General features: G+C 38.0%; 1 protein-coding gene across 4 annotated transcripts in view; it reads right to left on the bottom strand.

Annotated features, from left to right (window-relative positions):
- The window catches only part of APH1B (aph-1B gamma-secretase subunit), a 36,367-nt gene extending 15,975 nt beyond the window's left edge, over positions 1-20,392 (bottom strand). The window contains exons 1-4 of one of the 4 annotated variants that reach the window (XM_074327609.2): positions 20,186-20,392; positions 18,658-18,828; positions 14,153-14,223; positions 13,207-13,329 (exon numbers count right to left, since the gene is read on the bottom strand). In XM_074327609.2, coding sequence (XP_074183710.1) covers positions 13,207-13,329; positions 14,153-14,223; positions 18,658-18,828; positions 20,186-20,298 — 478 coding nt within the window. In that variant the 5' untranslated portion in view covers positions 20,299-20,392. Of the gene's footprint in view, positions 1-13,206; positions 13,330-14,152; positions 14,224-18,657; positions 18,829-19,324; positions 19,864-20,185 lie in introns of those variants that run through there. The other 3 variants (XM_074327610.2, XM_019755376.3, XM_088797267.1) reach the window with 3 other exon arrangements.
- Positions 20,393-24,345: the final 3,953 nt, after the last annotated feature.

Here is a 24,345-nt window from a genome sequence, read left to right as displayed (position 1 = left end):
TATAAATGTCTATTGTGTTGCTTTGTACACCTGAAACTAATTTTTTTGGAAAAGTCCTTCAGTGACTCTAATCCTAAAGTTTGATTTGCTCTAATATTCTTAAAAGGAGAAAAAGAAATCTTCTCTAAATTAACCATAAGAATATCAAAATTAGTTTATAATCCGGATTAATGAAAGGAACATTCATAATTTCTAATGTTTTGGATCATTAATCGGAAGCTGAACAATTCTAGTAAGTATTGTATATCTGTGAAATTGTCGCTGTCTAGTTTGATAATGGACTTCCTCTTCTAATAATCTTTTAAGTCCAATTCTCTTGGTACAGAACGTTTCAATCTAACCTATTTCTAACCAAAATGTTTCAGCGTTATCTTTAAGAGGCTACATTTACTGTTTGGTTCTTTTATTCTTCCTGAATGTAACTCAAATGCTCTAGCACACAGGTTCATAAATCTCATTTTCACATCTGTCTCTTTCTCCCTCATTCCTGGTATCTACTTTTCTGTCCTTGCAAACAGTCTAAGATAGCAACTAATTCTAATGCTGGATCCTGCCAGCATGAAAACTGCTACCATCTGGCTTCCGCTGACAACCTCAGAGCATCTCTGACCATGCCAGAGAGAGCCAAGGGCTGCTGCTGGGTGGTGGCAGCAACGGACGGAGGAGAACTTCCCAAAGCCCGGGCCCAGCCTTAGCTGCCCAGAGGCAGGATGTGACCACCAGTGGACTACTGGCTTCTTGGTCCAAGTATTAGAAACTTTTATGCATAAAATAAGTCAGGTTCTGGGAAATTTGGCTAAAACCTGTTTCAGGAATAGTGTTGGAAAACTTCAGAGTATTTCACTAAAACCCATTACAATGTGAGCAAGTCCCCCAGAAACTATGCAATGCAGCAGCCCTGATAGCAACATTCTGATTCTCTGCAGAAGAGGGAACTGGTGCAAGTGGTCCCAGCAGTGAGGAGCATACTGGTGAAAAGCGGGCATGGAGCCTGCAGGTCGCTAAATGCCAGAACTCCTAGCACGTCCTCCAAGCACAGCCTGGCGCTGCACGGAATCAAGCTGCGGTTGCTGAGGAAGGCCAGGCTGATCAATCAACTTGAAAACAGGGTGGGTTTTTCTCCCCTTTCAAATTATAAATATTGGAAGCAGTGGATAAAACGTATTCCTAGGTGCTGAATGGAGATACTATGCTAAATGATACTCAAAGAATGTTACTTTTTTCCAATGCAAATCATCTTTACTCATCAGTGCTATGAAAACAACACCTCTGTGAGATCACAAAAACCACCCAAAATTAAAAGCAGCAGTGGACAAAGAAAATAAGGACCAATTTGCACATGAAGAAGAAACAAGGCCTGAAAAGAATAGAGAAGCAGAAGACATTGAACAGCCTGAGCAGGAACTGGCCACTCAGCCATGTGAGGAAAGAGACATCAGTGTGACATGGAACACACCTGGAAGAGCCACCAAGACAGTCTTTCAGTCAGACTCTGTGAAGCAATCCACTGAGCTGCTGTTTGCAAACGGCCTAAAGATGGCTACCTCTGCTGTGCATACCTGATAATTTATCACAGGCTACTAGAGTCTAAAACCGGCCAAGGTTTAGTGAAAAGACATTCCAAATGTACAATTTTCCATTCTCAGTTATTTGAGCAGCTTGGAGGAAAGACTATTACACTATTGATATAATGAAAAAATATGATGACATATAATGACAAAATTGATGACATATTACAGCATATGGCATATCCTTGTGTCATGAGCAGTACAGTTAGTTGTGATAAATTCATTTTAAGATATTAAAATTCTAATAAATTCAGAAAAGGATAAGAATTGCAGATTAATCTCTGGTGTCCATCATTTTTTCTGTGTGATTAATAGTATTATGTTTTCTCTACCACTTTGCAGTTGGTAATGTAATTATTTGAGACAGTCTTGCTTATAAAAAGCTTTCATTTAAAAGTCTAAACATTTAACAAACTGTCACATTGTAGAGATTACACTTAAAAATATTGTGGGGGAAAAAGTGAATAAATGAAAACAGAAACTCACTGGGTTACAAGAATTTATTGTCATGCTCACTGGTCTAAAGGTTGACTGTACTTTGACTAATTAAGGCTGGATTCGACTGGGCAGCTTGGATGCAGGCTGTTGGTACAGCGGGGTTTGGCTCCACTCTGCAGGCTGGGCCCAGGTCTGCTCTACACATGTTCATTCTGGGGCCCTGGCTAAGTGGGCACAGGACCACAGCCCAAGAGGGCAGACCAACGATGCAAGTGCTTTTTAAGCTTCTGATTTGCATCACATTCACTAATTGGCCAATTCAAGTGATATGATTAAGCTCAAAGTCAGGGGCAGGTAAGTACATTCTGGCCACCCGGAGACCATGCAAGGGAGTGAATGTATAATTCTATTACAGAGAAATGACAAAGTGGAACGAAGATGGAATGAATCTCCCACATTCTTCTTACTTTCATTTTTCTTCAAGCTCAATATTCCTTTCTTTCTATTGTACCCCATAGGACACAGCTTCTAGATCTTTCACCACACTGACAGTGTTCAATACCAATTTTAATTCTACAGTATTCCTGTTAAATCACAATGCTCAGCACTGAACACAATCCTCTGCATGTGGTCTTACCCGTACTGATTTCTCCTTCAGAAAGGCTTAGTGGCCTTTGTGTGCCGTGTTACACTGGCAGCAGCCTCCTACATCTCGTTTACTGCATCTCCTGATTGCATCATTTTCTCTTGTGCTTGATTAAATCTCGCGCTGTTTTGACCGTGTCATGCTGTACTGGCTTGTAGCCTAGGAGCAATAGGCTGGACCATGTAGCCAAGGTGTGCAGTAGGCTGTACGTGTGTGTAAGTGCACTCTGTGATGTTCACACAATGACAACATCACTTAATGACACATTTCTCAGAACACATTCACGTCGTTAAGTGGTATATGACGATAGTTATCCTTTAAATCTCTTTAAGGCACAGCTTCGCTTTCATTTTTTAAAATAAATATTTATGAGTCCATGTAAAAACAAAATTCTCCACAAGGTGCTGGGATATTGCAGTGAACAGGACAGACAGTCCTTACACTTACATGGCTTCGCATCCGGCTAGAGAACGACATAAACAAATGACTGACCAATGAATCACAACTGCAATGAGCACTACAAAGGAGAAGCACAGGACCATCTGAGCATGGGGTAGACTTGTCTTCTGTGTGCTCCTGGCTCCTCCTCCTCCTCCTCATATTCATCACACTTTATTGTAATCCGCTGTTGTCTCTATTCCCTACTATGAGTGGAAGCTACAGACATTAACTGGGCTGTATTTGCATATCTTGGTATGACTATTGAATCAGAATGCTCAATAGTTATTTGTGGAATGAATGATTAAATGATTGAGTGGAATTGTCCAAAATACTAAATTAATAAGCCAGGATAAGACTTGAACTTAGGACTCCAACCCCATCCTTTTGCCTCTATCTAGCATTACCAAGAAATGGTAATGATTCTAATCAAAGCTAGCTTACTACATAACTACAAATATAAAGGAATTAACATATATACATATTATTTATAAACTATGCCTGCCTGGAACATGAAAACCCATGTATACACAGGTATCATACAGTGTACCATGCATATCTTACTGACATGAACAAAGATATACTAATTAGTGACCCCATATTCCTTACTTTGATCATTACTTAGGTATTCACAATGGAATATGTTCAACTAACATATAAAGATTTAACTGAAAAATTAAAATGGAGCTCATGCCTAAATAAGCGGTAACGACAGCAGTTATAAGTAACAAAAACAAATATATATAAATTAGGGGTTATTTTTCAATGTAATTAAGAGTAATTTCTTAAATGTATAATTCAAAGTTTATGCTCCAAAGGATGTTATAACAAATAAGAAAGTCTCACACATGATAGAGTAACAGCTGTTCTTTCACTCTAGAGTTACATATTCACAGCATGATCAGCCTGCCATCCTAACTTAGCTAAAGACATTAAAGTATTTTCTTTTCTTTAAATTTTCCCATGAATTTACAGAAATTACAAATCCAATCCCCAAACTGCTAGCATACCTTTCTTTTACTTTCCTCCAAGAAAATCTTCCAAGAGAATCATTTTAAGCTAGTCTTATGAAAACAGCCTAGGGCCGGCCTGGTGGCTCAGGCGGTTAGAGCTCCGTGCTCCTAACTCCGAAGGCTGCCGGTTCAATTACCACATGGGCCGGTGGGCTCTCAACCACAAGGTTGCCAGTTCAATTCCTAGACTCCCGCAAGGGATGGTGGGCAGCGCCCCCTGCAACTAAAATTAAACACAGCACCTTGAACTGAGCTACTGCTGAGCTCCCGGATGGCTCAGGTGGTTGGAGCGTGTGCTCTGAACCACAAGGTTGCCAGTTCGACTCCCGCAAGGGATGGTGGGCTATGCCCCGTGCAACTAGCAACGGCAACTGGACCTGGAGCTGAGCTGCGCCCTCCACAACTAAGACTGAAAAGACAACAACTTGAAGCTGAACAGCACCCTCCACAACTAAGATTGAAAGGACAACAACTTGACTTAAATAAATAAATAAAAATAATTAAAAAAAAAAAAAGTTGAGCCCGTTAAAAAAAAAGAAAGAAAACAGCCTATCTTACTAAAGGGAGTTAGCACCATCTAGTGAGAGAAGCTGGCAGAAGAATAAGTTCCATTAGGAGAACGAATGCTACTTCAGAACCAAAAAAAAAAAAAAAATTGCTGATGTAGCAGTACAACAGACTAACTTAGGATAATATAGAAAACTGTAGCAGTAAAACCCCCTCGTGATTATGTTGTGTTCATTTACATTGGATTCTAACAGACTTTAGCTATTAATAATACATTTGTTCTAAAAACCTGACACTCAGTATTATAATCATTAAAAAATTCCAGAAATTTCAAAATTCTAATTATGAAATGTTTAAAAGAGAGTTTATGTTACAAGCACCACTAAATATGTCCAATTCATTAATACACTTTCCTGTCCTCTAACTTGTAGCCAAATGTAATGGACCTTGACTTTACCGTATAGACCTTGGAAAGCCATTACACATTTTTTTATAGGGAAGATTAGTTTGGTGGCTGTATACAGGATGGATTCACGTGGAAAGTATGCTGAGGAAAGACTGACCAGCTGGGGGTTGATGGTAGTAATCTAGACAGGAGATGCCTAGGCCTGAACTGAAATGCTGAACAAGTAGCCTGTGGTTTGGGGATCACTACAACATACAGAATGTCTCTGAACTTCTGCAGCAATATTTGTTTTTCAATTTGGTCTACCTCCTAATATCTTTTCTATTATTATCTTAAACTGTATTGAAATAATTTTTTTTAATCTTATTCCCCCTACTAGCGGGTAAGCTTCTTGAGGATAGAAATTAATATAGATCGTAAATAATGATTTAATTTAAAGAATATGCGCACAGGGTCCCTTATTTCAATGATACAACTTATGAAGATAACAAAACATACAGTGGGGTTTTAAAAAACTACTTTTAAAAGATTCTTCTTAAAATGAACATTTTACCAAAGAGATTGAAATTTTAAAAATAGAATTTCTGGAGATTAAGAACTCAATAAAAGAAATGAAGAATGAAATAGCCAGCTTAGGTAATAGAGCTGACCAGATGGAGAAAAGAATCAGTGACATCGAAGATAGAAACCTGGAAATGACACAGATGGAAGAAGAAAGAGGCTTGAGAGTTAAAAGAAATGAAAGAACTCTACAAGAACTTTCTGACTCCATCAGAAAGAGCAATATAAGAATAATGGGCATACTAGGAGGAGAAGAAAGAGAGAAGGGAACAGATAGTATATTCAAACAAATAGTTGATGAGAACTTCCCAAACTTGTGGAAAGACCTGGATCCTTGAATCCAAGAAGCAGATAGAACACCTAATTACTTCAACCCCAACAGGCTTTCTCCACGGCACATTGTATTGAAGCTGTCAAAAATTAATGACAAAGAAAGAATCCTCAAGGCAACCAAGGAAAAGAAGACAGTGGGTGGGGGATGGCAGATGAGGGTAAGGGGGATCCAGTATATGGTGATGGAAGGAGAACTGACTCTGGGTGGTGAACACACAATGGAATTTATAGATGATGTAATACAGATTTGTACACCTGATATCTATGTAATTTTACTAACAATTGTCACCCCAATAAATTAAAAAAAAAAAAAAAGAAAAGAAAGAAAAGAAAAGAAGACAGTAACCTACAAAGTAAAGCGCATTAGGTTATCATCAGATTTTTCAGCAAAAACTCTACAAGCAAGGAGGGAGTGGACTCAAATATTCCAACTATTGAAAGAGAGAAATTATGAACCAAGAATAATATATCCAGCAAAGATATCCTTTAGATATGAAGGAGGAATAAAGACCTTTCCAGACATACAGAAGCTGAGGGAATTTTCTAACACACGACCTGCACTACAAGAAATACTGAAGAGGTTATTCGACCAGCATATACAGGAATAATTTGACACAACAAAAACATAAAAGCGGGGAACAGTAAAGGTCTGAATTGGCATAAGGAGAAAATAAACATGCTGAAGAAAATGGAATATTCTAAATATGAAACTTTCTTTTACATAAACTTAATGGTAACCACTCAAAAAAAAATCCAGAACTGAAATATATAACATAATAAAAGAAGAAACGGGGAAAAATCATAGAATACCACCACACTGAAATAATAGACAGCAACAAAAAGGCAAAGAAAAAATGGAGTCACCGTCCTACCAGAAAACCAAAGATAGACTGATAGGAAATCCTCATATATCAATAATCACCCTAAATGTAAATGGATGGAACTCACCAATAAAAAGGCACAGAGTAGCAGATTGGATCAAAAAACTAAACCCAACCATATGCTGCCTCAAAGAGACACATCTCAGCTACAAGGACAAATACAGACTCAAAGTGAAAGGGTAGAAATTGACATTCCAAGCAAATAGTATCCAGAGAAAAGCAGGTATAGTCATACTGATTTCAGGTGAAACAGACTTCAGGATAAAAAAAGTTACAAGAGACAAAGATGGACATTTCATAATGATAAAGGAGACTATACAACAAGAAGACATAACAGTCATCAATATTTATGCCCCCAATCAGGGAGCACCGAAATATACCAAGCAACTACTAACAGAGCTAAAGGGAGAAACTGACCAAAACACAATTATAGTAGGGGACCTAAATACATCATTGACAGCTATGCATGGATCATCCAAACAGAAAATAAATAATGAAATAGCAGCCCTAAATGACACATTAGATGAAATGGACATAATTGACATTTATAGAGCACTTCATCCTAGAACATCAGACCATACATTTTTTTCTATTGTACATGGAACGTTCTCAAGGATAGACCATATATTGGGACATAAAACTAGCCTCAACAAATTTAAAAAGACTGAAATCATACCAAGCATATTCTCTGATCACAAGCCTTTGAAATTGGGTATCAACTACAGAAAGAAAGCAGGAAAAACCACAAATATTTGGAAATTAAACAACATACTTTTAAAGAACTGGGTCAAAGAAGAAATAAGAGGGGAGATCAAACGATACATAGAAACAAATGAGAATGAAAATACATCCTACCAAAATTTTGGGGATGCAGCGAAAGAAGTTGTAAGAGGGAAATTTATATCATTACAGGCCTATCTCAAGAAACAAGAAAAATCCCACATAAATAACCTCATGTTACACCTTAAAGAACTAGAAAAGAAGAACAAATGAAACCCAAAGTCATCAGAAGGAAATAATAAAAATCAGAGCAGAACTAAATGAAACAGAGAACAAAAAGACAATAGAAAAAATTAATGTGACAAAGAGCTGGTTCTTTGAAAAGATTAATAAAATTTGCAAACCCTTGGCTAGACTCACTAAGATAAAAAAAGACACAAATAAATATAATCAGAAATGAAAGACGGGAAGTTATCACAGATGCCACAGAAATACAAAGGATCATCCAAGAATACTATGAAGGACTATATGCCACCAAATTCAATAACCTAGAAGAAATGGACAAGTTCTTAGAAACATACAGCCTTCCTGGGCTGAATCACGAAGAACTGGAAAATCTAAATAGACTGATCACTAGTAAGGAAATTGAATCAGTCATCCGAAACCTTCCCAAAAGCAAAAGTCCGGGACCAGATGGCTCCACTAGTGAATTCTACCAAACATTCAAAGAGGATCTAATACCCGTCCTACTCAAACTCTTCCAAAAAACTGAAGAAGAGATAGTACTCCCTAACTCATTTTATGAGGCCAACATTACCCTGATACCAAAATCTGGTGAGGACATCACAAAATAAGAAAATTACAGACCAATATGTCTGATGAATACAGACGCAAAACTCCTAAACAAAATTCTAGCCAATTGAAAGCAACAATGCATTAAAAAAAACCAAGTGGGGTTCATCCCAGGAGCACAAGGATGGTTCAATATATGCAAATCGATCAATGTGATACACCACATAAACAAAATAAACGACAAAAATCATATGATTACATCAACTGATGCAGAAAAAGTATTTGAGAAGATACAACATCCATTTATGGTTAAAACACTAAATGAAATAGGTATGGAAGGAAAATACTTTAACATAATAAAGGCCATATATGACAAACCCTCAGCTAATCTCATAATTAACGGTGAAAAACTGAAGTCCTTTGCTCTACGTTCAGGAACACGATAGGGCTGTCCCCTATCACTTCTGCTTTTCAACACAGTATTGGAAGTCCTAGCCAGAGCAATCAGGCATGAGAAAGAAACAAAAGGCATCCAAATAGGGAATGAAGAAGTTAAATTGCCACTTTTTGCAGATGACATGATGCTATATATAGAAAACCCTATATATAGCCCTCCACCAAAAAGCTATTAGAAACAAATGAACACAGTAAAGTTGTCGGCTACAAAATCAACGTACAAAAGTCCATTGCATTCCTGTATATTAACAATGAAATCGAGAAAAATGAAAAAAAAATTCCTTTTACAATTGCAACAAAAAGAATAAAATACCTAGGAATAAACTTAACTAAGGATGTGAAAGACCTATATACTGAAAACTATAAGATATTTTTAAAAGAAATTGAATACACAAAGAAATGGAAAGACATTCCATGTTCATGGATTGGAAGAATCAACATAGTTAAAATGGCCACATTACCCAAAGCAATACACTGATTTAATGCAATCCCCATCAAAATCCCAATGGCATTTTTTAAAGAAATAGAACAAAAAATCATCAGATTTGTATGGAACCACAAAAGACCCCAAATAGCCAAAGCAATCCTAAGAAAAAGGAACAATGCTGGAGGTATCACACTTCCTGACTTCAGCTTGTAATACAGGGCAACAATAATCAAAACAGTGTGGTACTGGCAGAAAAACAGACACACAGACCAATGGAACAGAACTGAGAAGGCAGAAATAAACATACATAAATATGGACAGATTAATTTTTGCCAAAGAAGCCAAAAACATACAATGGAGAAAAGACAGCCTCTTCAATAAATGGTGCTGGGAGAATTGGAAAGCCACGTGCAAAAGAATGAAACTAGACTGCTATCTGTCACCATGTACCAAAATTAACTCAAAATGGATCAAAGACCTAAACATAAGACCTGAAACAATAAACTGCATAGAAGAAAACTGGGCACTAAACTTATGGACCTTGGGTTCAAAGAGCATTTTATGACTTTTACTCCAAAGGCAAGGGAAGTAAAAGCTAAAATAAATGAATGGAACTATATCAAACTTAAAAGGTTCTTCTGCACAGCAAAAGAAACCATTTACAAAATAAAGAGGCAACCAACCGAATGCGTGAAAATTTTTGCAAACGCCTCCAATAAGGGGCTAATATCCAAAATACACAAGGAACTCATACAATTAAACAACAAAAAAACAAACAATCCAATTGAAAAATGGGCAGAGGACCTGAAGAGACATTTCTCCAATGAGGACATACAAATGGCCAATAGACATATGAAAAAATGCTCAACATCACTAATCATCAGAGAAATGCAAATAAAAACCACAATGAGAGATCACTTCACACCAGTTAGAATGGCTGTCATCAACAAAACAAATAGTAACAAGTGTTGGAGAGGCTGTGGAGAAAAAGGAACCCTCATACACTGTTGGTGGGAATGCAGACTGGTGCAGCCATTATGGAAGGCAGTGTGGAGGTTCCTCAAAGAATTAAGAATAGAATTACCATATGACCCAGCAACCCTTCTCCTGGGTATCTACCCAAAAAATCTGAAAACATTTATTTGTAAAGATATATGTGCTCCAATGTTCATTGCAGCTTTATTTATGGAGGCCAAGACATGGAAACAACCAAAATGTCCTTCGATAGATGAATGGATAAAGAAGTTGTGGTATATATACACAACGGAATACTATTCTGCCATAAGAAAAGATGAAATAGTACCATTTGTGACATGGATGGATCTTGAGATTATAATGCTAAGTGAAATAAGTCAGACAGAAAAAGTAGAGAACCATATGATTTCACTGATTTCAGTATATAAAACTGAAAACAACGAAAGAACAAGACAAACAAATGAAGAAACAAAAACTCACAGACACAGACAATAGTTTAGTGGTTACCAGAGGGTAAAGGGTGAGGGGGGGTGGTAGATGAGGGTAAACAGGATCCAATATATAGTGATGGAAAGACAACTGACTCTGGGTGGTGAACACACGATGTGATATATAGATGATGTATTACCGAATGGTACACCCGAAATCTATTTGACTTTACTAACAATTGTCACCCCAATAATTAAAAAAAAAAGATTCTTCTTGTGGAATTTCAGAGAACTCTTAATTATGTATATTACCAACTCTCAAACATGTGATCATTGCATTATAACAATTTTTATCTGGTGGATGAAAAAGCACTTTGAAATGAGTTGGTCCTTTTATGCTGCATCTTTGGACAAAAGGGTCAAGTCATCTATCATCCTTTTTCCTCTCAACTTCTTTTTAAAAGAATATAGTATGATTTAGTTTTAAATGTTGAAAAGGAGAAAAACTAAATATTAATTTTCTTTCAGACACATATATGAAAGTAAAACTTTCATGTTTTACATTCAAAACAAAACACGTATAAAACCTAACTTTCAAACCTGGTTAACCTAGGGAATTAATAACACAAAATCAGAGCAACGGTTACCTGTGAGGAAGGAGTGAGGGGGAACAAGAGACTCTAAGTTCCTGCTAATGTTCTAGTTCTTAAGGAACAGGGGGAATGGGTTGCTATTCCTTAAATGATACATATATAAATTACATCCAGGGATAAAGAAGGGCATTGTAGGCAGTGGGGAAACAGGAGTGAAGGCATAAAGGTAGAAAAGGACAGTGAGCTTGTGTAATACCGAGTGACCCAACTGACTTGAAGATAAGGTATGAAGGCTGACAATTGAGTTTGCAACGTGCGCTTACACTGGCAGCACTGTACAAACAGCTCAGTAAGGTCTCATCACCTTGGTGTATCAGTGTCTCACAGCTGCGTTCGTGTGGACGTGTGGCGGTGTCTTGGTGAGTGGCGTTCATTATTGTTGTTGCATGTTTTAGTGTGCCGTCACAAGAATGTCTGAGCTTGAAGTACAGCAACAAACATTACATTTCTTGTTATACTTGGCAAGAGCGGAAGTGAAATCAGAGACATGTTAGTCCAAGGTTATGGGGATAATGCCATGAAGAAAACGGCAGTGTGCAAATGGATTAAATGTTTTTCTGAGGGGAGAGAATGTGCCACCGATGAAAAGAAGTCAGGGCAGCCAGTAACAAGCAGAACTGTCGAAAACATTGCAGAAATTCATCGAATTGTGCGTCAAAATCATTGGTTGTGAGAAGCATAGCAGACTAACTAAACATCCATATAGAAACGGGAAAATCTTAACCCAAAATCATGAGATGTGTGCAAAAATGGTCTCAAAGGAGCTCACCCATGAACAAAAGCAAAAGAGAGTCAAAGTTTGCCAAACCCTTTTGGAGAGGGAAGACGATGTTTTGGGCTGTGTTATCACCAGTGATGAAACATGGGTGCACCAATAAGACCCTGAAACAAAGAGTCAAAGTGCACAATGGAAGTCAGCCAATTCTCCATGACCCAAAAAGCTCCGTCAATCCAAATCAAGAGTCAAAACGATGTTGCTAACCTTTTTTGGTATCAGAGAGATTATTCATTATGAATTTGTACCACTGGACAAACAGTTAACCAAGTATACTATTTGGAAGTGCTGAAAAGGCTGCTTGAAAAAGATGAAAATGACCTGAACTTTTTGTCAACAATTCTATACAATTCATGACTTTTGCATCACGACAATGCACCAGCTCACACAGCACTATCTGTGAGGGAGTTTTTAGCCAGTAAACAAATAACTGTATTGGAACACTCTCCTTACTCACCTGATCTGGCCCCCAATGACTTCTTTCTTTACCCAAAGATAAAAGAAATATTGAAAGGAAGACATTTTGATGACATTCAGGACACCCAGGGTAATATGACGATAGCTCTGATGGCCATTCCAGAAAGAGTTCCAAAATTGCTTTGAAGGGTGGATTAGGTACCGCGTCAGTGCATAATTTCCCAAGGGGAGTACTTCGAAGGTGACCATAATGATTTTCAGCAATGAGGTGTGTAGCACTTTTTCTAGGATGAGTTTGCGAACTTAATTGTCAGACCTCATATGTTTAAGTATGTATTTTTAGATGTATGACATTCCTTCACATTAAATAAGAACCATTTTCCTCTAAATTTCAAAATTAAATTATACTGCCTTATCCAAAAACGGGGCCAACATGACCAATTTAATTAAAGATTAGGGCTTATACTAAAGATAAGCATAAAACTAATAAAAACAAAAGGAGCATAAAGTCTATAAAAATTCACTTATCGTATATCAACTATACAGCAAAATTGTTAGTAAAACAAAATAAAAATAAATTTTATACAAGCTAAATTCCACTCTAAAATTCTAAAATACTCTAACCAAACGTTTTATTTTCCTAGGTCCTGTACTTTGCCTTTAGAAGGTGTAACATATATTTCTATTCACTTGAATTCTTAAGCCACGGAATTCCAATAAGCATGATCATCTAGACCAGAAGCCTGAACATTCACATCTACCAAGCACATACCTGAATTGAGGAAGAACTGGGGAGAGTCTCCACGAATGCCTACCGTGCCTGGCCCCAAGGAGTCAGACAAGGTATTAACAAAGGAAAAGACTCCACTCATGATTCCGAAGCCCAGGCCAGAAACTAAAGAGGAAGAAAAAACACTGTTAAATCCTTCATGCTATAATTTCTCTTCAAATCAAATTTCCAAGGACTAGGGAATACTTTTTGTTGAAGGGGAAATGGTGCTCGTGCTGTTAGAGAAACCATGGAAAGCTGGCTCAGAAAAGTCAAGTGCCTGGCTAAACAATGAACTGAGTGAGAAGGGGGAAAGAGGAAAGGAAATGCATAGTGGTGTGTAGCAGAGAAATGCAACAGGAGAGAAAAAGATCTAGAAAGACACAGAAGCACGCAGTGACACAGAGGGTATGATGCTGAAGCTCTGGCTTTAGTCTATGATAACAGAGTCTGCAGATTGAAGTTTGATGACTTAGAACTGGGAACTGCATTTGAGGGGTGACTCTGCATTGTAAGGAGTACTCCCTGGGCCAAACTGGGGTGACTCCACCTAGAGACCTAGATCCAATCTTTAAAACATCATTTTGAAAGAAAACTACCCAGGGGTAGTAACTGCATTAAGATGAAGAGTCCTCCTACTACAGGCAGCCATGGTAACCACTTAGGAAAGGTACCAGTAACCTCACTTAGAAACTGTTAGTTAACTAGAGTGTATTCATGTCAAAAACCTAACTTTCAAACCTGGCTAATATTTAATGGACACACAGATAAGAGTCACTCGCAATCACTTCCCTTTCCATAAGGGCCCTGGAAACCTAGAAAAATAAACAATGTAAACCAAGAGGCCAAGACAGTAATAATATACTATTTGGTATCTACAAAGATAAAAATGGCTTTTATGCCAAGTGTGATGTTTTTTTCTTAATGACACCATGCAGTTCGAACTTACCATAGGCCAGCAATCGCATAGAAGGTGCTGTCTCATCTGGGTTTATACTTTTCAAACCCTCATTGGCTTTTCTAAAATAAAACCACACAGATAACCTTTTTAAAAAGAAATAGTAGTATATGAAGAAAATACACAAGATATTTCAAAATCCAAATACTTACTGAGGCTTCTGATCAAGTTATACTCTAAATCTAAAATCCATACAAATAAAAACCCAGCAAATTGTCAATTACCTAAAATCATACAAAATTTCCAACCCACTTTTGCCTTTTATTATCTACTTTCACATAAAAGAGAAAAATAGGAAAGATATAAGTAAACAAGCCATCAGAAAAAAAGCAACATTCTGATTACTTTCTGAGCTCAGCAAATACTTACTTCAATGTCCTATGGCCTCTACCACTCTGAATTTTTTCCTCTTCCCAAAGAACTGTATCTTCAATCCCACTTGGTTGGTACTTTTTTGTGCCTTCTGCCTGGGCTATACTTATTCTGCCACCCTCCCTTTTAGCTTTCACTCTGTAGAACCTCAGTTGTACTCACCCTTCCAAGTCTAGTTCCGGCAATAATTTCTCAAGGAAGCCACTTTTACCAATGAATGGTAATCACTAATCTCTCCTTACTCTTAAATCCTATAATACCAATGGTCTGAACTCTCATATGGGTACATAATCTTGTGGTCTTCTGATTCTAAAATGTTTTACATATTTGTTTCATATCCCCAATCAGGCTTCAGGGGAGAAATAATCAGGGGAGAATGCTACCCTGAGAAAAGGAGATAAATGAATACCTGAATGAAACATTATAATACTGCTTAGTAGAAATGATGCTCAGAGTGGACAATTCACAAACTTACCATGAGTCCCTGCCCCCCATGCAGATGTATTAAGAATGCAAGGTGTGGCTGGTTGGTTCCACTACTGTCACTAGGTTATTACTCACCCTTGTTGGCTAGAAATTCTGAAACAATGATCCTGACTCAAAGGGTATTTAAATTATATTTACTATAAATATAAATATCATTAAATTAAAGGCAAATGCAGAATTCAACCACAATAGTAATAAGCAGAATGATAAAGATCCTTTGTTTTTCTAGACTTGAAAGAAACAATTTGCCATTGCAGTGCTCTCTGTTTGGAAGCATCATTGGTAGCAAGGACATGAGCCAAAACTTAAGTGACTGTAGTCTTCTTTCTCAGGAGCAATAAACAACTAAAATGTCCAATTTTCCTAAAAAATAAATGTACCTGTCACAGGAATATTGTGAAAGGCTAATTAAAGCTTAAAAAGATAGATAATAGTAATAATCTCTATCAACAAATGGATACAATGGTATAATCGAATCAATAAATTTTGGAGGATTTCTGTTTTATATGAACTGTAATGAATAAAAGATACCGCTATCACAAATATATTAAATGCATAAATTCAAAAGTTAATAAACCTGCTCTACATTACAAGTTTGTGGGAGGAAAGGTCTATGGCACTAATAGTTCACCACGCCAACATTAGGAAATGAAAAAGTACAAACCACCATCAGTTTCCATGTTCCTGACAGATACAGCACATGACTGATAACGTAAGGGACAGTGTTTTTAATACGACCATTTTACTAAAGTGAAAAATTCGCTGTTTGCATTTATTATAGTTTCCAAGGACAAAAAAGAAAAAGCCCAATTTTTAAAATATAAACTTTGAAAAACTACTGATAAATCATACCATCTTTCTGGTTTGTTGTGATTCTTTTGTGTATGTATGTGTAAAAGAGAGACAGTACCAAAGAAAATGCATAAAAATTAAATACACCATTTTAGAAATTTTAAAGTCTTATTTTAAGAAATTATAGCAATGATTATCTTAATTTTTTCTATAAATGGAAAATTTTTCTAGAATTACCAAATATTTATGGTATCAACATTATAAGACAAAATTGAATTAAACTGCAAAAGCTTCAATCCAAGACAAAAAAAAATCAAATGTATGGTTTAGACAATGTACAGGACCATAACTTAGACTTTTAAAAAGAAATTAATGTAGAAAGGGCTATCACTTGTAACCACAAGCCAGTTTCTCATAGTGCAATTCTTTGCTTGGCTGAAAGTTATATTCATTCATTCATTCATTCATTCATTCAAAATGAAGTACTCGTCCTAAGGCCTTACACATAAAATAAATTCGTATTAGACTACAATAATAAATACTTTGATTCAAATCCATGTATGTAAAAAAAATACTAGTGCAAACTCTTGACAGTTTAATCTTGGCATCAAATTCAGACAGCAAAAATTTGAAGCAGTACTTTAAAGTTCAAATCCTACTTTGGCAGTGGAATAGTTAAAACACTGGTTAAACCAAAGTTCCTATATTTGAATGTAGTGTAGCATAAGAGAGAAACTTAAATGTATCTATATAAATGTTAGTCATGAATAAAGTATAATTCTCAAACTTATTTTAACACATAACTACATAATATGCAACATTTCTAAAATTTGCTAGGAAGATATTGTACAATATTCCAAAGGCTTGTTAAAGATACATTTTGCAAAGGCAACCAAAGACATCTGTTAATACAAGTTTGTCCCACTATCTGTCTGCCAATTTCCAAAGTCCTTTGGCAGAGCAAACACGGTTTCCCCAAAAGGCCAAAGAGGCCATAAGAGCCTGCAGACTGACAGCCATAATTCCTTCTGCATGTAGCTTTATTCCTTCACTGCCCTCATTAAAAATGTCAACCAATGTTCAGTATGTAGCTCTTTGGAATTAGCGCCAATAATGAGTTGAATTTCAGGTGAAAAAACAAGCAGATACCCGTTTAGCCACTTCAGGTAAGTCCGGTTTGAGAACCTAAAGTCCTAACAGGTAACTAAATCCATGTCCTAAACTGTGAAAATCTAGGTGAAATTAAGTTTGTTTCAAAATGAGAAGCATCATATGTAAACATGCAAAACCAACATGAGCCAATGATGCTGCTGACAGGAAAACCCCGTGCCACCTGAGGCTGTTGTTGCAAGTACTGGGCCCACCCAGTCAAGGGTGGGAAGGGCTGGCAGGTTCTCTGCACGACCTCCATCACAGAGGGTACTCTGCTGGTCCTGAGCACAAGGACACTCCAGGACTGACAACAAGAGACATGCCTGCCGACACAAAAGAACAGAGACTGGAAAAGCTCTGGAAGCCATATCCATATCTTCTGAGGGCCAGGTGAGAAAATGAGGACAGTTTAGCCTTGAAAGAGTCAAGAAGACTACCATGTAACAGAGATTTCACGTGACTGTGTGGCAGAGGTCAGAAAGAGGGAGATTTTGCTTACCTTAATAATACTCTACAGCCAAAATTAAATTTTGAAATGTTAGTAACTGCTGCATATCAGAGACATTCAACCATGGATGAATGTCCATCTGTTCAGGATATTGTATTCCCGTGGAAACTTAAATGTTATTTTTTATATTTATTGGTTGCTTTTTAATATTTCCAAGAACTAATGGACATTTCATTTTTAAACCTTTTGTAAGATACGACTTTTGCATGTAAACAATGGCTTCATGGTTTTCAATTTGCGATTTAAATTGCTTCATTAGTAAATTTCAGTATCTGTAAATAAAAAATATTGGAAGCCTAGCATATAGGTAAGAACAAATTATCAGCGGTTTATTATAAGAGATATTGTTAAGGTTCTGTCTTGGTTACACCCATAAAATTCATGAAGTGGCTTAATTATTTCATTTACCGAAAGGAAAGAGAGAGCACATTTATCATTCTAAGTCTTACTGCATAATCAAAGCCAATCTCATGACTGCCTGAAAGAAAATATGATTCCAAGTTCAAGCTGTGTTTCAAATCAGTGGTTTCACGTGAGGTCCTCATGGATCCTACAGATGACCTACTTTCTGGCCTAAAGTTCCCTAAAGGGAACTCATGCCCGTGGCTTTTTAAAAATGTGCTTTCAGATATGAAGTCAAATGAAATATCACAAAATGAACACCTATTTTCCTAATATAGTTAAAATAATGGTAGGCATAATCTCTATAAGAATTTTTTCTTTTAGTTGGTGGCAAAGAGAAGCTGATATAAATTCTAAAGTGAAACTTTTTTTGCTGTTTCAATGACCATTTCTATAGCTTATTCTTCTTCATGGCACTTATCTTCTAATGTACAGTTCATTTTCTTGTTCACTCATTTGTTGTTTATCTCAGCTATACTGAGGTTATACTATAACCTCCGTGAGGACAGAAATTGTCTTTTAATCGCGACGTATCCCCAGGGCCTAGAATAATGCCTGGCATTGAGTAAATTCTCAAGAAACACTTTTCAAAGGAATGAAAAAAAACGAAGGAATGTTCACAAGATAAAATACTCAATATTTTCAGGTTGGAAATTTACCAGTCCCTTGGCTTCAAACTATGTAGGAAGGTATGGGCCCTCAAATACCACACTACATTAATGTTTAAAATTACTAAAACGTAATTCAAATACAACTGGGAAAAAAAGGAAAATATTTAACTTACTTTAAAATTTTGTAATATGCAAACCGAAACATTTCTTGGATAAGGACTGAGACTAACACTCCAAACATCAGCAGATATTTCTGTACTGGTCCATCTTTGTTGTCAGTAATGGTTCTTGTCATGAACCAGACAAGGGAGGAAAGCAGTAGAGATAGCAACCAGAAGAAAGCTCTGAAAATTAGGAAAAAGCAAAAGTTACTAGTAAACATAGGTACAGGATTAATAATGATATATACGTGAAATAAGACCCTGCTTGTGAAGAAACAGATTTAATAAGGAAAGAAAAAAACAAACATTTTCATCAAGTGATGTTCTGGATCAATTGTTCTTAATCAGTGGGGAGATGAACATGCAGTCCAAAAGGTATTGGGGATTTTTCCTAACAATTATTATTTTTCAGTGACTTTGCTATTTGTTAAGTACATCTGCAGACTGTCTGCCAAGGACTCTCTAGCTGGAAATTTGATTTGCTACTCTTCCGAGTTAATGCTTTGCCCATTGATGTGTAAATGTGTCTTTTCCAGAAAAATGTTCACCTCTCTATTAAGAGAGTGATTAATATAAAATGCAAAAGTTGAAAGCCTGAGCTCTGATTCAGATCAGTTTTCCAGCCCTGGTTTTTACAACATTCCTGTGGATTTGAATGAGTATAACAAGCTTTACAAACCTTTCGCCCAAATCTCTGCTTTTAAAATGACGCATGAGATGCAGCACTTGTAATACAGTTGAGAGGTGAGAGCTCAGAAAAGGTGGGCGTCACTGGCCTAGCCTGGCAGTTTGTCCTGGTGGAGGGGGACTTGGGGAGGAGCCCCAGTAAGAGCTGACAGACGAAAACTGGGCTTATGATGGCATTCACCACCAGAGTTCGGTATTTACCAAGCTCCTCCAAGAAGATGCACTGACAGGTGCTTCAGGCTTTACCCCTTGACTATACACCTCAATCACCTGGGGAGCTTTAAAAAAAGAAAAAAACCGTAGGCCGATTCCCGCTCCCTAGATGTTCCAATACAGTTGATCTCGGGTAGGGGGTTGGGTATGTTTTAAAGCACCTGACACTCAGGTGCTTAATGATTCTTAACCCCTTTGGGATTACAGATGCCTGGGAGAAGCTGAGGGAAACTAGAGACCCCTCTCCAGAAAAATAAAAGATGCATATTTGAAGTTATCTACAATTTTTTTCATACAATTTACGTGGCTTCACGACTCACTATAGCCCACCCATGGACCCTAAGCAAACTCTCAGGAGCCAAGCACCAGTGTTTTCTGAGACCCCCCCCCCCCCCGCCCCCGTGTGAGCTCCTTCCCGGAGCTCGCCCTCTGGGGTCGTGGGGCTCCAGTTCTTTTCCTGCCGACCCTTGGAGGAGGGCGAGGAGTCCAAGGGAGCTGGGTCTCTGCTCTCCCCTTCTCAACCCTTCTCCCCTCCAAAGCCCAACAAGGTCTAACCGACTGGTGGGGACACTGGGGGTCGCCGGTACCCCTGGCGGGGGAGGGGAGCCCCGGTCCAGGTTTCCCGGCGCAACCGCCTCACCCGACGATAAGGAAGATGACGCGCAATGGCTCGGTGGCGATGGTGAAGATGTAGAGGGCGAGCGCAGGCCCGAAGGCAATAAAGGTGCAGCCGAAGAACACAGCCGCCGTCATGGTGACCGAGGAAGCGGGCCCCGGGGGCCTGGCAGGGACGCGAGGTGCGCTGGGCGGCGGCCGACCTGAGCGCGGGGCGGGGCGGGGCGGGTCGCGGCGGAGGGGGCGGGGCGGTCGGGGCGGGGCGTACTGGCTGGAGGCGGGGCGCGAGTCTCACCGCTGGGCTTTCAGTCCCACCCGGCGTCCGGGGCCGCGCGCCAGGCGGAGCTGCAGTTCTTGATCCCGAGGCGTCGTTAGCTGGCGACTTTAGAGCTGGAACCGTAGCGCCCCCACCCCTTCCCCTCACCATAGCTACACATTGATCAGGCCCCCGTGGAGGCTGCGATGTGGCTAAGAGGAGGGGAGATCCCCAATCCCCCGATGGGGCCAGAATGGGGGATTCCATATCAACTAAAGGAAAACAGGGCAGGACCCAGACAGGATTCCATTTCTAAATAAAGGAGTCTTCTCTAAAGCGATTTTTTTTATTTGCATAGTTGCGGAAACTTCGTCCTTTATCAGGTATAAAACTTAAGCTGAGAGCTAGATGACCCAGACGACACCTCACAGACAGAAAAGGGATGAAAGAGTGGTGGACCAAGCTGTGCTTCTCAGGGTTGTTTTGGCTGGCTGGTTTTTTTTCCCAGTACCCCATCCTCCACCCAAGCCTTAAAAAAAGTTGTTTTTGAAGGCATTTTCTGATCACCCTATAGTGATGCTAACATCTCCCTTATCTTTTTTTACTTGCTCATTTGTCTCCCCCAATAAAAATAACTTTTGGAGGGCAGGGGCTTTGTTTTGTTCTTTGTTGTTTCTGCAGCACCTAGAAGGTGCTCACTAAATATGTTAGATGAATGAAATAATTTTAAAAAGTGGAACTTACAAACATTTGCTATTTTATATTAATTTCACAATTTCTGAGAGATTTAAAAATTAAAACCAGAAGGTTAATTTTCCTGATTATTCACATCTAAGGTTTTTTTTCATGTTCAATGGGAATCATAAGAATACCTCCTGGGTTATTTTGAGGATTGTGCCTGCATAGTGAAGTATTGGCCTTTCCTACTCATTCTTTAATGTCTATGATGAACAAAGCTCTTGGAAATTAACATTGAAAAGACAAAAGTTGGAACCTAAATGTAGATGTTTTGTGAGTCACCTCTGAAAATGGGCCTTCAAATAATGCAACTACAAGTATTTAATTCTTATGGTAAAATGTCACCTTCGCCCATTTAAAACAGACATATATATTTTCTACTTACTCCACAGAATATTTCTTCATTTTGAAATGTATTATCCAGAACCCATCGTAACTGTTGTTGAGACAACAGTTCAAAGTGATAGAGTGAAATCACCATTAGATATATTCTTTTTGTTCTATCCTGAATCAAAGTTATCAAATGCAATTTCATTATTTCAGCTCCATGTAGAAATGCCTTTGCAGAGGCATAATGTAGTCGCGTCCTTGGCATAAATTAAGATTTTTATACAAGAAATGGCCATCTACATTTTTCCTGCATATTTTATAAAACTGTTTCATTATCGTTGTTCGATATCTCTAATAGATCCATGCTCTACTATTTTGAGTTCAGGGCTAGAAAAACGTTTTGTTTCTCCTGACAAATGCGTATGTGCAGCCTGAGACCTAACGCATACTCAGGCTTTACCTTGACTCCCAGGAAGCTTGGAGCTAAATTTAATAGTCAATTATAGCAATTATTCTGGTTTTTAGAAGTTATAATTACTGCCATGACTTCAGAATATGACTTGTTCTTTTATCCCTATTTTAATAATTCAATTACCCCAATTTTAACCAAGATCTATGTGTCTTGGTTAAAACTGCCTCAAATACTTCGGGAAGTCAGCAACTCAACACACAGAGCTTTAAGTCAGGGGAATCTGTATTCACGTAACATTCAGTTCAATCTGAGTCCCCAAGTCCAGTTAAAAAATGGGAAGGCAATGTGAAATGTAATGATTCTGCCCCACCCCATCTGTGAAGACGTCTTTGGCTGATGTCTGTTGGAATAGAAAAGAAGGAAGCAACTAGACCAAACTGGCAAAATCACCAGTAAAACAGTCATCTTCAGTACTCCTGGTTATTTGTTAGAAAAACTTATTTGAAGTTTTCTCTGAATAAGGCTCCATACATTTATATAATGCATTGCTGTGTAAAAAGCACTTTTACACTGGTTGCAACAATTCTGTTTACCAGTGAGGAATTTGAGGCTAAGCAGCAGTGCTACTGACTCCTTATGTTTTTGTGAACTTACTATTAGTTTCCCCCACAAAGAATTAAAAACATAAGGTACTAAGTGATGTTGTGAGTTAAGTCCCTAAAAGGGACTGAGGGAAGGAGGCAAGCACACTCTATGGATACGAATATATACTGCTGAGAAGTCCTCTGAACTGGGTGTGTGTTGGTTGAGGTGGAGGTGGGGGGCAGAAAGCAATATGACATTTCAGCAGTTTATTAAGTAAGGCTTTGACATAGCTACTAGTAATTAACAATGTACTAATTAATTCACTTGAGCTTCTTTTTCTGGTAGTGCTGATAGATTCCTATTTACTCAACCACTTATTTGTTCATTCAAAATGCATGTTGAATGCCTACTAAGTATCAGGCACAACGCCAGGCATTGGTAATATACCAATGAAACAGATGTGTTTCTGTCTCCATGGAGCTTACAGTCTAGTAGGGAAGACAGACAGGCAAGTATAGGGTGCTATGAGAATATATAGGAAGCGGGAAGGAAGGGCATGCAATCCAAACTTGTGAGGTTTTGGTAACCATAACACCACCCATTCAGGTCTCAGCTTTGAAGTTAGCAAAGCTAGGAATTAGGGACGAAATGGAAGGACAAGTGGAAAGGTCTCAAAGTGAAAGAAAACAGGGCAGTTCTGAGGGGCAGAAAGTAATTCAGGATGTCACAGAAATGTGAGGAGAGAAATGAGATAAGACTGGAAAGGCCAGCAGGTTAGAATTCACTTCGAGTCCTGGGTTTACCTAGCAGAGTGAGGTGATCAGATCTCCTTCGCACAGATATGGAAAATGGGATTCCAGACAGGACATCTCTGGCACACTGCAGGCAAAAGATGCTGGTGGCCTGAGTCAGGGAGATAACAGGAGCCTGGAGAGAGGCAGACAAACTGAAGAGAGATTTAGGAATTGTGCAGATTGTAGTGACTGATGAGGTACATGAGGGGGAAGAGGGAAAAACCAAGGGAAGATACATAAATATAAATAAATAAATATATATATATATGTGTGTGTGTGTGTGTGAGTGTGTGTGTGTGTGTGTGTGTATTTGTATATTGCCAACAAATTGTATACACATTTTAAGAAAGGAAAACACTGTATTAAAATTGTGATACTCAATACATACCAATACCAAAAGATTAATACAAGTCATGTGTATACATTTTTTTTGGCACCCCTGGTATATATATAAATTTTTTATTTTGCAATTACAGTTGACATTCAATATTATATTAGTTTCAGGTGTACAACATAGTGGTTAGATATTTATATAATTTACAAAGTGATCCCCCTGATAAGTCCTAGTACCCACCTGACACCATGTATAGTTGTTACAGTATTATTGGTTATATTCCCTAAGCTCTACTTTATATCCCCGTGACTATTTTGTAACCATTAATTTGTATGTAATCCCTTCACCTATTTCACCCAGTCCCCCAGGCCCCTCCCACTTGGCAACTAATTATCAGTTTGTTCTCTGTATGCGTTTGTTTCTGTTTTGTTTGTTCATTTTGTTTTTTAGATTCCACATATAAGTGAAACCATATAGTATTTGTCTTCCTCGGTCTGACTTAATTCACTTAGCAAAATACCTTCTAGGTCCATCCATGTTGTCACAAACGGTAAGATTTAATTCTCTTTTATGGCCAAGTAATATTCCATAGTATATACATGTACCACATCTCTATCCATTCATCTTTTGATTGGAGCATGTTATCCATTTACATTTAAAGCAATTAGTGACAAGTATGTAGTTATTGCCACTTTATTGTTTTCTTATTGCTTTTGTATACTCTGTTCCTTTCTTA

Source organism: Rhinolophus sinicus, chromosome 3, assembly GCF_057876585.1.
Source record: "Rhinolophus sinicus isolate RSI-liver-muscle chromosome 3, RSI-T2T, whole genome shotgun sequence".
NCBI lineage: Eukaryota > Metazoa > Chordata > Mammalia > Chiroptera > Rhinolophidae > Rhinolophus > Rhinolophus sinicus.
Note: the sequence above shows the minus strand (reverse complement) of the source record. Positions and strands in the feature narration are given on the sequence as shown.